Source organism: Capra hircus, chromosome 13, assembly GCF_001704415.2.
Source record: "Capra hircus breed San Clemente chromosome 13, ASM170441v1, whole genome shotgun sequence".
NCBI classification, from domain to species: domain Eukaryota; kingdom Metazoa; phylum Chordata; class Mammalia; order Artiodactyla; family Bovidae; genus Capra; species Capra hircus.
Genome location: NC_030820.1, coordinates 79012643 through 79025927, shown reverse-complemented (window position 1 = coordinate 79025927; position 13285 = coordinate 79012643). Strand labels below are relative to the sequence as shown.

At 53.4% G+C, this 13285-nt stretch overlaps 1 protein-coding gene across 3 annotated transcripts in view; it reads left to right on the top strand.

Moving 5' to 3' along the window:
- Positions 1-13285, top strand: part of ATP9A (ATPase phospholipid transporting 9A (putative)) — a 129081-nt gene that overhangs the window by 49600 nt on the left and 66196 nt on the right. For all 3 annotated transcript variants that reach the window (XM_018058040.1, XM_018058042.1, XM_018058043.1), the window contains exons 5-9: positions 4931-4989; positions 6266-6317; positions 8412-8506; positions 9777-9857; positions 10815-10890. In XM_018058040.1, the coding sequence (XP_017913529.1) occupies positions 4931-4989; positions 6266-6317; positions 8412-8506; positions 9777-9857; positions 10815-10890 (363 nt within the window). The remainder of the gene's footprint in view (positions 1-4930; positions 4990-6265; positions 6318-8411; positions 8507-9776; positions 9858-10814; positions 10891-13285) is intronic.

Genomic DNA, 13285 nt, shown 5'->3' with positions numbered 1-13285 from the left:
GAGGTTGAGTGTGACAGGGTCCGACAGAGAAGGGAGGTCTGGGGGGCAAGGTGGGAGTTCTGTGTCTTCAGTTCCTAGACCAGTTCTCCTCCTCCCTTTGTAAAGAAGGTCTGAGTGCGTGTTTTCACTCCTGAGCAGGACCAGCTGTGTAATTTGTGGTGCAAAATGAAAATTCAGGGTCCCTTGTTTAGAAGTTATTAAGATTTATGGTATGAAAAGAGTAGGCCATTCGCCCAAGGGTAAGGGGGTCCATGTGAATACACAGGTCACGTGAATATACAGGGCTGGGCTCTGTCTCTGGAAGCTTTAGGAGTCTCTGGAAGCTTTAGGAGTCTCTGGAGTAGATGGGAAAAAAAAAAGGAACAGAAAATTGGAGCCCTTGGGAAGTAGGTCTGCTGACTTCCCAGTGGGGTGTTAAGAGGGAATTTTCTTGCAGTCCAATACGGGACTGTAGGGAGAGCGCCTCTCTCTCTCTCAGAACAGCTTCTTTACTTTGGCTGTGCTGGGTCTTCGTTGCTGCACGCGGGCGCTCTCTAGTTTCGGTGAGCAGGGGCTCCTCTTCACGGCGGTGCGCGGGCGTCGTGTTGCAGTGGCTTCTCTCGTGGCAGAGTGCCAGCTCTCAGGCGTGTGGGCTTCAGGAATTGCAGCCCATGGGCTCAGCAGCTGTGGCTCCCAGCTCTAGGGCACAGGCCGAGTTGCTCCAGGGCTTGCGGGATCTTCGCGGACCAGGGATCGAACCTGTGCCCCCTGCATTGGCAGGCGGACTCTTGGCCACCGAGCCACCGGGGAGCCTCAGGATCTCATCTCTCTTGAGGGTCTAGGTCATCGTCCCTGTCACTGTGCCATTTTTCAGGCCTTGTTTTCCTTTGTCAGGAAGATGGGGAGCTCTGCGAGAGCGTGAACGTTTCTGCTTTTCCTTTCTTGCAGGAGCGTTGGTGGAACGCTCAGAACAGCGGCTCAGGCATGGTTAGACATCATGTGCTTTGGACCCTTTACATAGTTCTGAGATTCTTCTCTTTTGGGAGTTAATCCCAGCCACTGCGTGCTCGGTTCTTCCCCACTGACTCTGGGCCTGTTTCTGTCCTGCCGCAGCGGTGGTTTCCTTACCACTCAAGGCCGCCTTAGAGAGGGCGTGTCATCCGAATGTTGGATGTGGGCAGCAAAACCCCCAGTGATGGAATCGAAGTGGGGATCTCTGCTTCCCCTTCTCTTTCCTTGCGGCCGCTTTCGGTCCTCTCGTTCTTCTGGTTCTGCCTTCTCTCGTCAGAACGAGCAGGGACACGTGTGTTCTGCGTGCAGGTGAGAGCCAGGCATTCTTGTTCTTTTAATTTGGGGGATGTTGGCTCTCCCGTGTTGTGTTGGTTGCGGAGGTGGAGCGGCATGAACCAGCTGTGAGCGTACACACGCCCCCTCCCTCCTGGACGCCCCTCCTCCCCGTGCCCACCGTCCCGCCATGGCGCTCTAGGCCATCACGGAGCATCCAGCCCAGCCCCCTGTGCTGTGCAGCGGCCCCCGCGAGCTGCCCGTTTAACGCTTGTGAACCGCGCAGCTGTCATCACCCCAGAATGCCAGCACGACCCGTGAGGTCCAAACTTATAGTCCGGCCTGGGTGTTGGCTCAGCGGAGCAGGGGAGACTGAGGGTCTCCGTGTGGAACCTGAAAAGCTGAGGCTCCTCCCACCGAATACTAACATGCTAACGAGGGGGCTGTGACTGAGACTCCCCAGGGACCCTCCCCGCCTCCTCCCGACATGGAGCCTATTACAGTAGGAGGGTTTGTTGGAGGGATCGGCCTGCCGGGGTTGGTCAGAAACTGCTCTGCAAGCGCAGTGGATTAAAGGGGTTTTTGTTGAGGCAGAGCAGATGGACAGAGAGGCAGAGTTCAAATTAACTGACCGTAAATCAGAACTCTGCCGTGGAAGGGGGAAGTCTGGGCCTGGTCACTTAGAGGTTGGAGCTAATTTAATTTATTATATATTTTTTCTTATTGGAAGAGCCTCTCATGTTAACTCTTAAAAAAAGAAAAATCATCGTGAAGCATTTAGAAAGTACATATGCCAAAGAAAAGGATAAATCTCTTCTGTCCCTAGATTAACCTTTTTAGGATAATCCCCCTGATTTTGTCCTCTGTCTTGCTCACATACCCACGCACATCCAGATGCAGTTATTATTTAATAAGAATTATAACAGTGTTCTTCTTAGGGTTGGCCGTTTGGAGAAAACGTGTGAGTAGGTCTTGAAGATCAGAACAGAGGCTCAGGGATGGTTTGGGTCAGGCCACCAGCATAAATTCCACTGAGAACACCAAAGACAATGTGTAAATTTATGTTTGGGAAAGTTGGGGTGAACTCAGGCAAAGGAAAATCAGGAAAAGCTTACGGGCACCAGGGGGTGGGGGTAGGGCGACGTGCTGAATTTACGATCTTCCCTCCAGGAAGAGCCTTGATGAGCTGCTCAGAAAGAGCAGTGTGTCCTGTGCGTTTTTTCCCTGTTGCCCCCCTGGTGGGGCCAGAAGCATTGTTCAGGCAGGAAGAGAATTCTCTGCTTCGCACCCCCTGTTCATTCATGCATTTCTAATGACCTGACTCTTAGGATTAGCGCAAAGATAGCAGCGTCATCGATGCTTAAGGCGAGTGGGTTCCAAGGGTGCCCCAGCTCAGGCTGTTGGCTTGAGTTCTGCTTTATGGAAGCAAGGCTCTACGGGAGTCTCCCTTTTAGGGGGAGGGAGGGTCCAGCTGGGCCCGGCGAGCCACCTTGAGAACGCTCTGCATCGTGCCTAGACACCATTTGTGTTTGAGAGCTGCCCTTTTAGCACCAGGTCTCCTCACTGTTAACCATGACAGAATTTAATTAAGGACAAACCTTAGTTAAAGATCAAACCCTGTGGAACCTCTGAGAAAGAATTGTTTCAGTTGAAGTCTTCGGAATGCTTTGAAGCATCTCAGCAGTGATGAATTACTGGAAAGACCTGTGGTATTAAATGATGTGAAAAGTGTCAGATAAAATAATCTGAGCTGCGTACACAAGTTCCTGGTGGGGAATGTTGGGTGTATGTCAGATAAAGAAGCCTACAGTCGGGGACAGCAGATTCAGGACCCCTGGACTTATTAAATGGGCCTAACAGGAGGTGTCAGGAGCATGACGATTTTGGTGGTGCTGCTCCCTCGCGTGGGAATCCCGTCCCTCACGAGGGTGAAGACCCGAGTCCTCTGCAGGCTTGTTCACAAGGTGCTGGGCCACCTGGCCACCCACAGACCTTCATCTCTGCTCCATGTGATGCTTCTGGTCTTGCTGAAGGAGTTCCAGCTTGCGGCCACACACATACGTGTACTGCTCACGCGTCTCTTTCTCATCTCATACCTTTTTCCCGATGCTGATAGCCAGCATCCTCTGGTCAGGTCTGGCCTCAGCTCCCCTGTAGAGTGCTCGTCGACACCTCCCCATGCCCCACCACACTCACTGTGTGTCTCCTGCCTGCTCCGCTCCACGGGTACAAGTCTGTGGAGCCCACCCTGGGAGCCCCTGGCCTCCAGCAGGCGCTCAGCTGAAGGGGCTTGAACCTGGGGTGAGTCGTCACGTGCCCTCGGGGTGCCAGCCACCGTTCTCGGTCTTCCTTCAGGGAGGAGGCCTCCTTCCTTCCTGCTTCCTTTCTGCACCCACCTAACTCCTGTGCTTTGACACTCTATTTTGCACTCACAGCATCTATCCAGCTGTCTTTCTCACAGCTCATGGGTTTGCAGACTACAGCTGGCAGGCCAAATTCAGCCCACCACCTCGGCCTGGGAGCCAGGAATGGTCTTTACATTGTCCAACATAAACGCACAAAAGAGGATTGGCCTTTGGGGAGAACAGTTCTTGGGAGATTTGAGTTTGTTTATTGGCTGCAGAACCTAAACTGTGTACTGTCTTGCGCTTCCCAGGACGCCTTTGCTGACTCCTGCACGGGACTGTGGCTTTTTTAGGATGAGGGACTATCTTCTTTGAATTCCTAGACCATGGCACTTCAGTAAATGTTTTTTGAGTTGAAGTGAATTTCCTGTTTTTTCTTCCTTCCTCTGAAGTCAAGTGGGGCTGTGCCTCTTGGTGCTGACCTGTTCTGTGAGACTGGGGGCAGATGGGGCCTCTCTGAGCCCACTTCCCTTGTCTGAAAGCTAGAGATAGTATCTTTTCTGATGGCCATTGAGAGGAGGAAGTGAAGCCATTAGGATGTCAATGTGTATACCGCGCTTAGCATGAAATCCGTGTTTAATGTTATTATTTATCCAGATAAGCATCCAGCCAGAGTTGTGTGGTCTGATTAGAATCATATAAGCCATTTGCTGTTGAGTCGCTAAGACATGTCTGACTCTTTGCGACACCGTGGACCGTAGCCCGCCAGGTTCCTCAGTCCGTGAGATTTCCCAGGCAAGAATAGTGGAGCGGGTCATTCCGTTCTCGGAGGGATCTTCCTGACCCAGGGATGGAAGCAGGGTCTCCCGCACTGCAGGCGGATTCTCTACTGTGTGAGCCACCGGGGGGCCCATATGAACCATACTGCACGGCAGTTGCACGTTTTAAAAAGTCATTTTGGGTTAGCTTCTTTTTGGTGCTGCTGAGAATTCAGTGTTGATCTTTTGACCATGGATCCCCATTTCTCTGTGTGTGTGTGAGGCTGAATGAATCTTTTATAGTGCTGATTCAGAAGCGCCTCTAAGGTGCCCTTAGGACGGAAGATCTACTTGAGGCCTCTGAGTCCTTCCAGGGCTCTCAGAAGTGGGGATCAGGTTTTGGATTGGTCTCTGCAGCAGAAGAACCTTTCTTCAGAGAGGCGGGAGATGCTGCAGCCGCTGGGATTGGGGGGCACATCCTTCAGGGTGTGCAGGCTAGCGGACGCTCTATAGCGACGTGACTTGAATTCAGATGTGATATATCGTGGGCCTGCTTCTTTGCAGGGACGGTAAAGGTGAAGAGCTCCAGCATCCAGGTGGGAGACCTTATCATCGTCGAGAAGGTGAGAGCGGATCCTCGCGGCTTGTGACCGCTGCTGTGTGGGCGCGCATTCGCGGGGCGTGATCACGCCCACTTAATCCTGCCGTGCGATTCCCGTATCTGTGGCCATAAGCTTTCCCGGCTCTACCCAGCACCTTTGCCCGGGAGAAACGTGAGACACGCACACAAAATACGGTTTCAGGGTTTCTGTGCTGCTCAACCAGCAATCCCGCTTCAAACACGAAGAGTACAAGCTCTCATTTCCTGTTTGATGTGTTCTTTGTTTGGGAGTCTTTTTGTTTTTAACTCATCATAAAGTTTTTTCCTAGAGGCCAGCTGCCTGTATCAGCACATAAAAATATTAGTCATTTGCCTGTTGAACAGTTTTAGGTTGTGTATTTTTGACTTAAACATTGTTCTTTTCTGTCATTTTATGGGGACTGGGGGTTAAGTGAAACATGAGAAGGGTAAGAAGGCCACAAATGCATTTTAAAAAACAGCACGGTGGTTCTGTTTGTTAGTCCAGCCAGGGCTCATATCTCCTGGTACTGTGTTCGCTGGGAGGTGTTGGATCCAGGGGTGGCCCCGGAGCGTCTTGGAATCATACTTGATTAGGAAAGGACTGCATCTCAGCTCCTTTCTGTAGGAAGTGAACTCTGCTCTTTTAAAAGGATTAAATCTAAGAACTCAGAGTTGATTTGAGGTAAAGCAAAGCTCTCCTGAGTGGCAGCTGCGAAGACCCTCGCAGACCTCTTTCTGCTGTGACACACTTTCCTGTTCACAATTACACGAGGGCTACTGTTGGCGATCCTCTTTTTTTTTTCGAGCGTGGCTTTTTTTCGCTTCTTCCTACTTGACTTCCTTATTTAAATCCCGTTCGAAGCCAAATATCAAGCCAGAAAAGTGGTCGAAGCAGAAAGATGAGCCTAGCGTACGTCTGTCTTTAGTTTCGGCAGACAGCCTGGACGAGCCAGCTTGGGGAGCAGGCTTTGGGCCCCCCCGGTCCGCAGGCTGCAGTTGCAGGAGGTAATGGTTGGATTCGCCAGAAAACGGGAAGCTCTCTTTTCAAGATAAGATTTCAATAGGGGATTAGCAATGTAACAGGAGCAGTGCAAGATTTTTCAGATTCAAAATCAGGATAAATCCCCAGATCTGTCTCCGACAACGGCAGACACTTAAAAGAGGCTGTGGGTTTTGGTTGCCACCCCCCCCAACTCCCCACCGAGTGGGCCAGGGGTAGGGGGGTGCGAATCCCCACACAGAGACACTCATGGTAACAGTCTCTCTGTTCATAACAGAACCAGCGGGTCCCTGCCGACATGATCTTCCTGAGGACATCAGAAAAAAACGGTAAGCATCTGGGATCAATTTTGGAAATGGCCATTAACCTTTCAGTGGTGATTTGGCAAAATAATCAGTTGAAAATCTGACAGAAGTGGATGCTCATTTTGGAGCCATGGAGGCCGACCAGAAACGCTTCTTTTCATAGAGCAGTCTTTAAAAAGGAGGTGGGGGCGGGGGGGGGGGCTGCTTGGTGCATGCAGGTCAACAGCTTCTGATCACGACAGAGACAGCGGGACCTCTGCTGAGTCACTGCTGGGGGGTCACATGCGGTGGCTGGGCATCGCCCCCCACCCTGCGCTGGGCTGCATTCAGCTCAGCCTCCGGAGTTGGGATGAGGAAGTGTGTCGAACACACCGAAGCCAACAGCAACAGACTCTCTTCTGAGAAGATACTGGGAGGTGTGTCACGAGGTGGGGCAGGAGAGAAGCCGGGCAGGAGAGAGGGGGTGGCCTCCCCCAAACTTCGGCTCACAAGCGATGGGGCCACGGTCGCCCCTGCCCGTCTGTTTAGTTCTTGTTTACAGCCTGTTTGCCTGAGTGACCCTCTCAGTCTCCTTCAAGACCCTACATGTCACAGTTACCATCGTCTCTCCGTGTCCCAGGGGGGTTGGTTCCAGGACACCCCCCCACCCCCCACTGTGGGTACCAAATCCACGGATCCTCACGTCCCTCACATGAAATGATGCTGGACACTCGGCCGTCTGCATCCATAGCAGGGTTGGAGGCCCGGCTGTATTTCCCAGGGTGGCTGCCCCCTCTGCTGCCTGCCTGCCTGCCTCATCAGTTGACTCAAATCTCCTTTTTATTTTTTTTATTTAAGCTGTTCTCAGGAAACAAGGCCATTTTTCTCTTGCCTAGCAGGCAGAAGCAGAGATCTTTGAACCTCAGAAAAATCCACGTTTATACTCTTTCGAGCTTGCTGCAACCTCATTCTGTGATGAACTGGATAAAAGTGAGGATGAGGTTTCATATCTAATTTGCTGTTGCTCAGCCGCTCAGTTGTGTCTGACTCTGTGGCTCCTGCGCTGCGGCATGCCAGGCTTCCCTGCCCTCACTGTCCCCCGGGGTTTGCTCAGACTCACGTGCATCCAACCATCTTACGTTGGTTCTCGCCTCCTTCTCCTCCTGCCCTGGGTCTTTTCCAGCCTCAGGGTATTTTCCAATGAGTTGGCTCTTTGCATCAGGTGGCCAGGGTATACTAATGAGTGTACGCTAAATCATCCAGGGTGCGTGGAATGCACTCCCATTAAAAGTCTTTTAAACACTACAGCTTTGTCCTCGGGTTGGTCCTTATTTCCTTGTCAGTGAAAATGGATTAGGGTCCGAGAAGTCTTCTCTTTTTTCCAAAAACAAACAAAACAAAAGATGGACTGGAAGGGGTCTTCCTGAAAGTTCTCAGAAGTCTCACCGTCAGTGAGGGGATATTCGGTGGCTTCTCTGTCTGATGAAACATGGATCTGACTGCTCATACGTGCACACATCAGGCTGAAACCGGCACCTGTCACGCGTGCAGGGGAGTCACGGCCGACGGCTCCGGGGTCCTTCCCAGGTCGGAGCAGTTTGCGTGAAGCAGCTCTCTAGTCCTCACGCTGTGAGTCGGCGCTCTGATATCCTCATTTGTGCACGCGAGGAGACTGAGGCTCACAGGAAGCAGCTTCCTCAAGTTACGCAGCTAGTGAGCCATGGAGCCTTGAACCCAGGAGGTTCGGTTCCTGAGAAGGTGCTCGTAACGCCTGCGCCTTGTAGAGTCGAATGCTGGTGAGCCTGTGCCAGCTGCTGTCTGGGGGTACGATCACCCCCACTGAATCCTCTATAGCCAGCTTGTGAGGTCTGCGTTTTTCCCCAGTTTACATACACGACAGGCTGAGGCTTAGCATGGTCAGGAGCCCAGCCCCGGCTCCCACTGTGAGTGGAGAGGAGCAGGGATTTAAACCCGGAGCTGATGGCGAAAGCAGGAAGTCAGGTATTACTTCTTGCCTCTTGGCCATTGGTTGGCTGTCCTGACATGGACCAGAGCAGGAGCTGTTGGCGCCCCCGCGATGGGGGTGGGGGGAGTCCTGACCCGCACGTGCACAGAGGGCGCCCCCTCTTCTCTCCACAGGGTCCTGCTTCCTGCGGACGGATCAGCTGGATGGGGAGACAGACTGGAAGCTTCGGCTTCCGGTGGCCTGCACGCAGAGGCTGCCCACTGCCGCTGTGAGTAGCTTTCCCTGCAGAAGCCCCCGACGGCCGCATCCAGGTGGGGCTCTGACATCCACCTCGGGGGCCACACGGGGGGCCGCCTGCTGTGAGGCGGGGCTGCGGGGCCCCCAGATCCCGGTGGCTCAGGTGCTCCCTGGTTGTGGGCCGTGCAGCCTTGTGAGCCCCGGCCTAGCCGACGGGGTTGATGGTCTGTGGCGGGCAGCTCCAGCCCTTACGAAACCTTGACTGAGGACCTGGCATGAAACTAAAAGGCGGCACAGTCATGCGCTCCTCCGCGCGTGCCCTCCAGGGGCGTCACGGCCACTGGGACGCGGTCCTGAGGTTCGTCTCTCTGCGGAGGCCCTGCCCTGTTCTGGAAGCCCTCAGACAGGCCAGCGAAAGGATTTCTGAAGGATTTCCCTCTTGCCCTGTCCCCGTGCCCACCGGCTCCAGTGTTGCCTTCCGCCCCCAACCCTCGGCCTTCTCCTCCAGGAGCAAGCAGGCCCGCTCCTGCCTTGTGTGCACAAGCCCCTGGGGTTTCATTTGCTTTTGAAACCTCATTTATTTATTTGCTTCTGGCTGGGCTGGGTCTGGGTTGCTGTGCAGGCTTTCTGCAGTTGTGGCGAGCGGGGGCTGGTCGCAGGCGCGGCTTCCGGTGGGGTGGCTTCTGCTCTTGGGGCGACCGGGCTCTAGAGGACGGGCCTGGTAGTTGTGGGGGTTCAGTTAGTCGCCCCAAGTGAGGCATGAGGGGTGTTCCTGGACCAGGGGTTGAACCCGTGTCCTCTGCACTGGCAGGTGGCTTCTTAGCCGCTGGACCACCAGGAAGGTTAGTCCTTGTACCTGTTGTTTTGATAGTAGCCACCCTGCTGGGTGGGAGGCGTTCTTGCACACTTGTTCACCTCTCTGCCCTTTCCGAGGCTTTGCACAAAGTCAGCGTCCTGTGGCCCTTTGTTGAATGAGCAAGGGTTTCAGTGGGTTTGAATGACTCTTGTAAACGAGAGTGTCGCAGAGGGGGAGGGCTGTCCAGCATCGATTAGTTCTGGAAAAGCCGGGTAAACACAGACTCTCCCCTTTAAGGCTTCAGGGTGTTTGGGGATCTTGCAGGTAGAGGCTCCCAGACCAAGTTGCTGGAAGGTTTCCTTCTTTTTTTCCACCTGCCCTGTGGTTTTGAGGGCCTGTTTGGAAAGTACAGTTGCTTCTGAAAAAACGGCGGATGCTTCCCGAAGTCCCTTTTAATCATGCGCTGACTTTGTTTTACCTCCAAAATGTCACCCCTGTGGGACAGGACCTTCTTCAGATTCGCTCATACGTGTATGCAGAAGAGCCAAACATCGACATCCACAACTTCGTGGGGACCTTCACCCGAGTGAGTAAGCCTCGAGGGGCACAGGGTCCTGCCCGGGGGGCGCGTGACCGGGGTGCGGGCCTGCTGCCCAGTGCCAGCAGGGCTTTGTTGGGGCGTAGCTTTGTGTCACATGGAGGTGATGTCCCCATTGGAAGACTCCACCTTGAAAACGGACATATTGCTTCTCAGTGAAGGCGACACAACTGGGAATTTCTTGCAGCCTCCCAACAGCTTTCATTGCCGACTACTGAGAGCCAAGTGTTCTTATAATTAATGTTGCTTTGTCTTTTTCACATGAGCCCATTCATTGCTGTTGTTCAGTCGCTAAGTCATCTCTGACTCTCTGCGACCCCGTGGGCTGCAGTACACCAGGCCTCCCTGTCCATCACCAGCTCCCGGAGTTTACTCAAACTCACGTCCATTGAGGCGGTGATGCCATCCAGCCATCTCATCCTCTGTTGTCCTCTCCTCCTCTGGCCTTCAGTCTTTCCCAGGGTCTTTTCCAATGAGTATCCTCCAAGTCCTGTCCACCATGGTTATAACTTTTAAATCATATCCCAAGCTTTTGGAATAGAAATTAAATTTGAATTATTTTAGGCACCTGAGATGATAGGTTTATGGAACCTGTATTGAATTGTGCCTGCTCCTGTTCTAGAAGCCCTCAGATAGGCCAGCACAGGGTTGTTTCTGATGGATTTCCCTTTTACATTATCATTCATTCCCACCTTGTGAAATGTTCCTCCAGTGCTGGAAGCTTGCATTTCTTAAATCACGGACTGCTGTTTTCAGGTATTTCCGTGGGGCTGAAGCACCAAGGATAAGAGTTTATGAGTCTGGTCCTTCTCTCCCGGCTGGGCTGTTGGCTTCCAAATGCGGGGGTCATCCTCTCTTCCTTTCTTGCAAAGAGCAGGCTGGAGATAGCAGCAGGCTCTGTGCAGACTTGGGTGGGCCAGCCTGTGTCCATCTGCTCTTTTGCAGGAGGACAGCGACCCCCCGATCAGCGAGAGCCTGAGCATAGAGAACGCACTGTGGGCCGGCACAGTCACCGCGTCAGGTACGTGCCCTCGCAGAGGAATGTGTTAGCAATTTGAGGAGGAAAGCAAATCCTTCGGTATAATGAGAATAATCATCTGTCAGTTGGGAAAATGAGCTGTCGGTCAAATGGAGTTTTCCACTGGCTCCTGCGCCCCCGGGGAATGAAACGGCCGTCTAATTGCCCCCCGGTGCTTGGAGGCGTCTGGAGGGGAGGCCGCCCTGGCCTGTGGACTCGGCCACAGCGTCCGCTCTGGGAATAGCCCCTAATTGCCACGTGAGATTGACGTCCTAATCTGTACCAGAAAGTGGATCAGCCTGGATGTCCGGGCTCTTGCATCCGTGAGGGCTGCCCAGCTGGTCCTGATGGCGCCCCGGTGTTGGAGACTCCCAGGTGACGTAGATTGTCTGGTCCTCTGGACTCCAGAACAGAGTTTGCGGGATGGCCTGTGGAGGCGCAGAAAGGAAAGGTTGGGACACTGGGGTGCAGCTGAGCAGAAGGGCTCCAGGGCTGAGCACGCCTGGGGCAGCTGGAGTGATGGCGGTGGGGGCGCCAGTCTGTCGACACCTGCTGTGCGTCACGTGGTTCACTTAACCCCCCAGCAGTGCCCTGCGGGCAGGTGCTGGCATCGTCCCCATGTTGCAGGTAGGGAAGCTGAGGGTCGGTGAGGTTAAGCAACTTGCTCAAGCTCACACAACATGTAAAAGGCAAAGCTGGGACTCCAGCCCAGGCATTTTGCCCCAGAAGCAGAACTCTCTTCCCCTGTTTTCACTGTATTATATATGTTATTAGGTTGGCCAAAAAGTTTGTTTGGGTTTTTCCATGACATCTTACGAAAAACTTCATCTTACGCAGAACCCAAACAAACTTTTTGGCCAACCCAATATGTAATTCTTAACATGTAATTCCACTGCTGGCAGCTTCCTGTCTTTACTGTGGGAGAAGCCCGTGCCGCGCCCCACTTCCCCTCCCAGCTCTTTCCCTCTGCTCGCTGCTGCCCTGTGGCTCTGCAGTCCAGCAGGCGCTCAGTCAGGCGCTCTCTGAAAGGAGAGGGACGGGCAGAGCCTCTGCAAAGGCTGCTGCCCACGCGCTCAGTGCAGTGGGCAGAGATGAGCTCAGCTTCTCGGCCTTAATTTCAGAGATTAGCAAAAAGAAGGCCTATCTATCAGGCACTGTGTGTTTACAGAGCGTTTTATTTTCCATTCTCTTGCTTTGATCTCACAACACTAAATGAAGACACTTAATGGAATAAGGAGTTGAGTCTCAGAGAGGTTGAGCGACTTGCCTAAGGCCACACAGCCTTGGAGAGATCGTCTCCTGGGAGGAGAAGGGAAGGCATGCTGAGACCTGGAAGGTGGAAAAAAGATTTCACATAGCTCCTCAGAAAGGCACCGTGAAGTCATAACATGCATTCTTTCCCCACTTGTGTGAATTCCTTGTGTTTGGTGAGGTGGGACGAGAGAGAGTTGTGACCCCCAATCCAGAAGCATTACTTGCCACGCCCTGCAGTGGACGTCTGCTTTGCAGTGGGTCTGAGGAGCTGGGCGGCTACCATTTCTTTAGCAGGCCTCCGCTTCTCCCCGCGTAGATGTCTGACCGCACTCTGGTTCTAATATAAACACGGAGTTAAATGCAAGCCATGTTCTCCTTCCGGTGCTCAACTCCAGAAGCAGCCCTCAAGAGTAATCTTAATTATTCGAGATTTCACTTCTCAGAATCTAAAATTCCCATGTCTTGATCACTCCACTGTTATCAGTTGAAAATTTAAAGAATAAAAAAGCTTGCCAGGCAGTGCTAAGGGTCCAGCTGCACTGGCTGGCATCAGTCTGTAAGAGGATGCAGTTGCCATGGTAACTGGACTGCTAGGCTGAGGAGTCACTGGGGTGATTATAGACGGGAGAGGCTGGTGGGGCTTGGCAGAAGTGGAACCTGGGTATCGCGGATGCCAGTTCTTCTCAGGCTCTCCGTGGAAAGGGACAGTTTCTTGAGCCACTGCCCCCAACCCCAGTGTGCAGCAAGTCAGTTGGTGGCCCTGCTGGGGCTGAACTGTGACCAGCATGTGGGTCACATCATGCGGGTCTGATAATGCCTACTGGTCTGTACCCTGTTCCTCTGGGCTTGTCCTGGAATCACAGACTCGTGTAAGAGCAGTGTCTGGTTGCTGTAAACATGTCGAATCCTCCCTCTCTGGGGCTTACCCTCTCTCTCGTCTCAGACGGGGTCAGAGGTTGCCGGCAGCAGCACACTGCAGTGGAGAGTCTGAGGGGCTGGGAAAATACCCGACCCCAGCAGCCTGGCTGGTTGGAGACCCTGGTGTGCAGGGTAGAGTGGACACCACAGTGGGCAGGTGGCCGAGGGAGGGGCCGTGTGAGGGGAGCCGCCGGGGATGTAGCCTCAGAAGTCGGGTCGGGGTCTG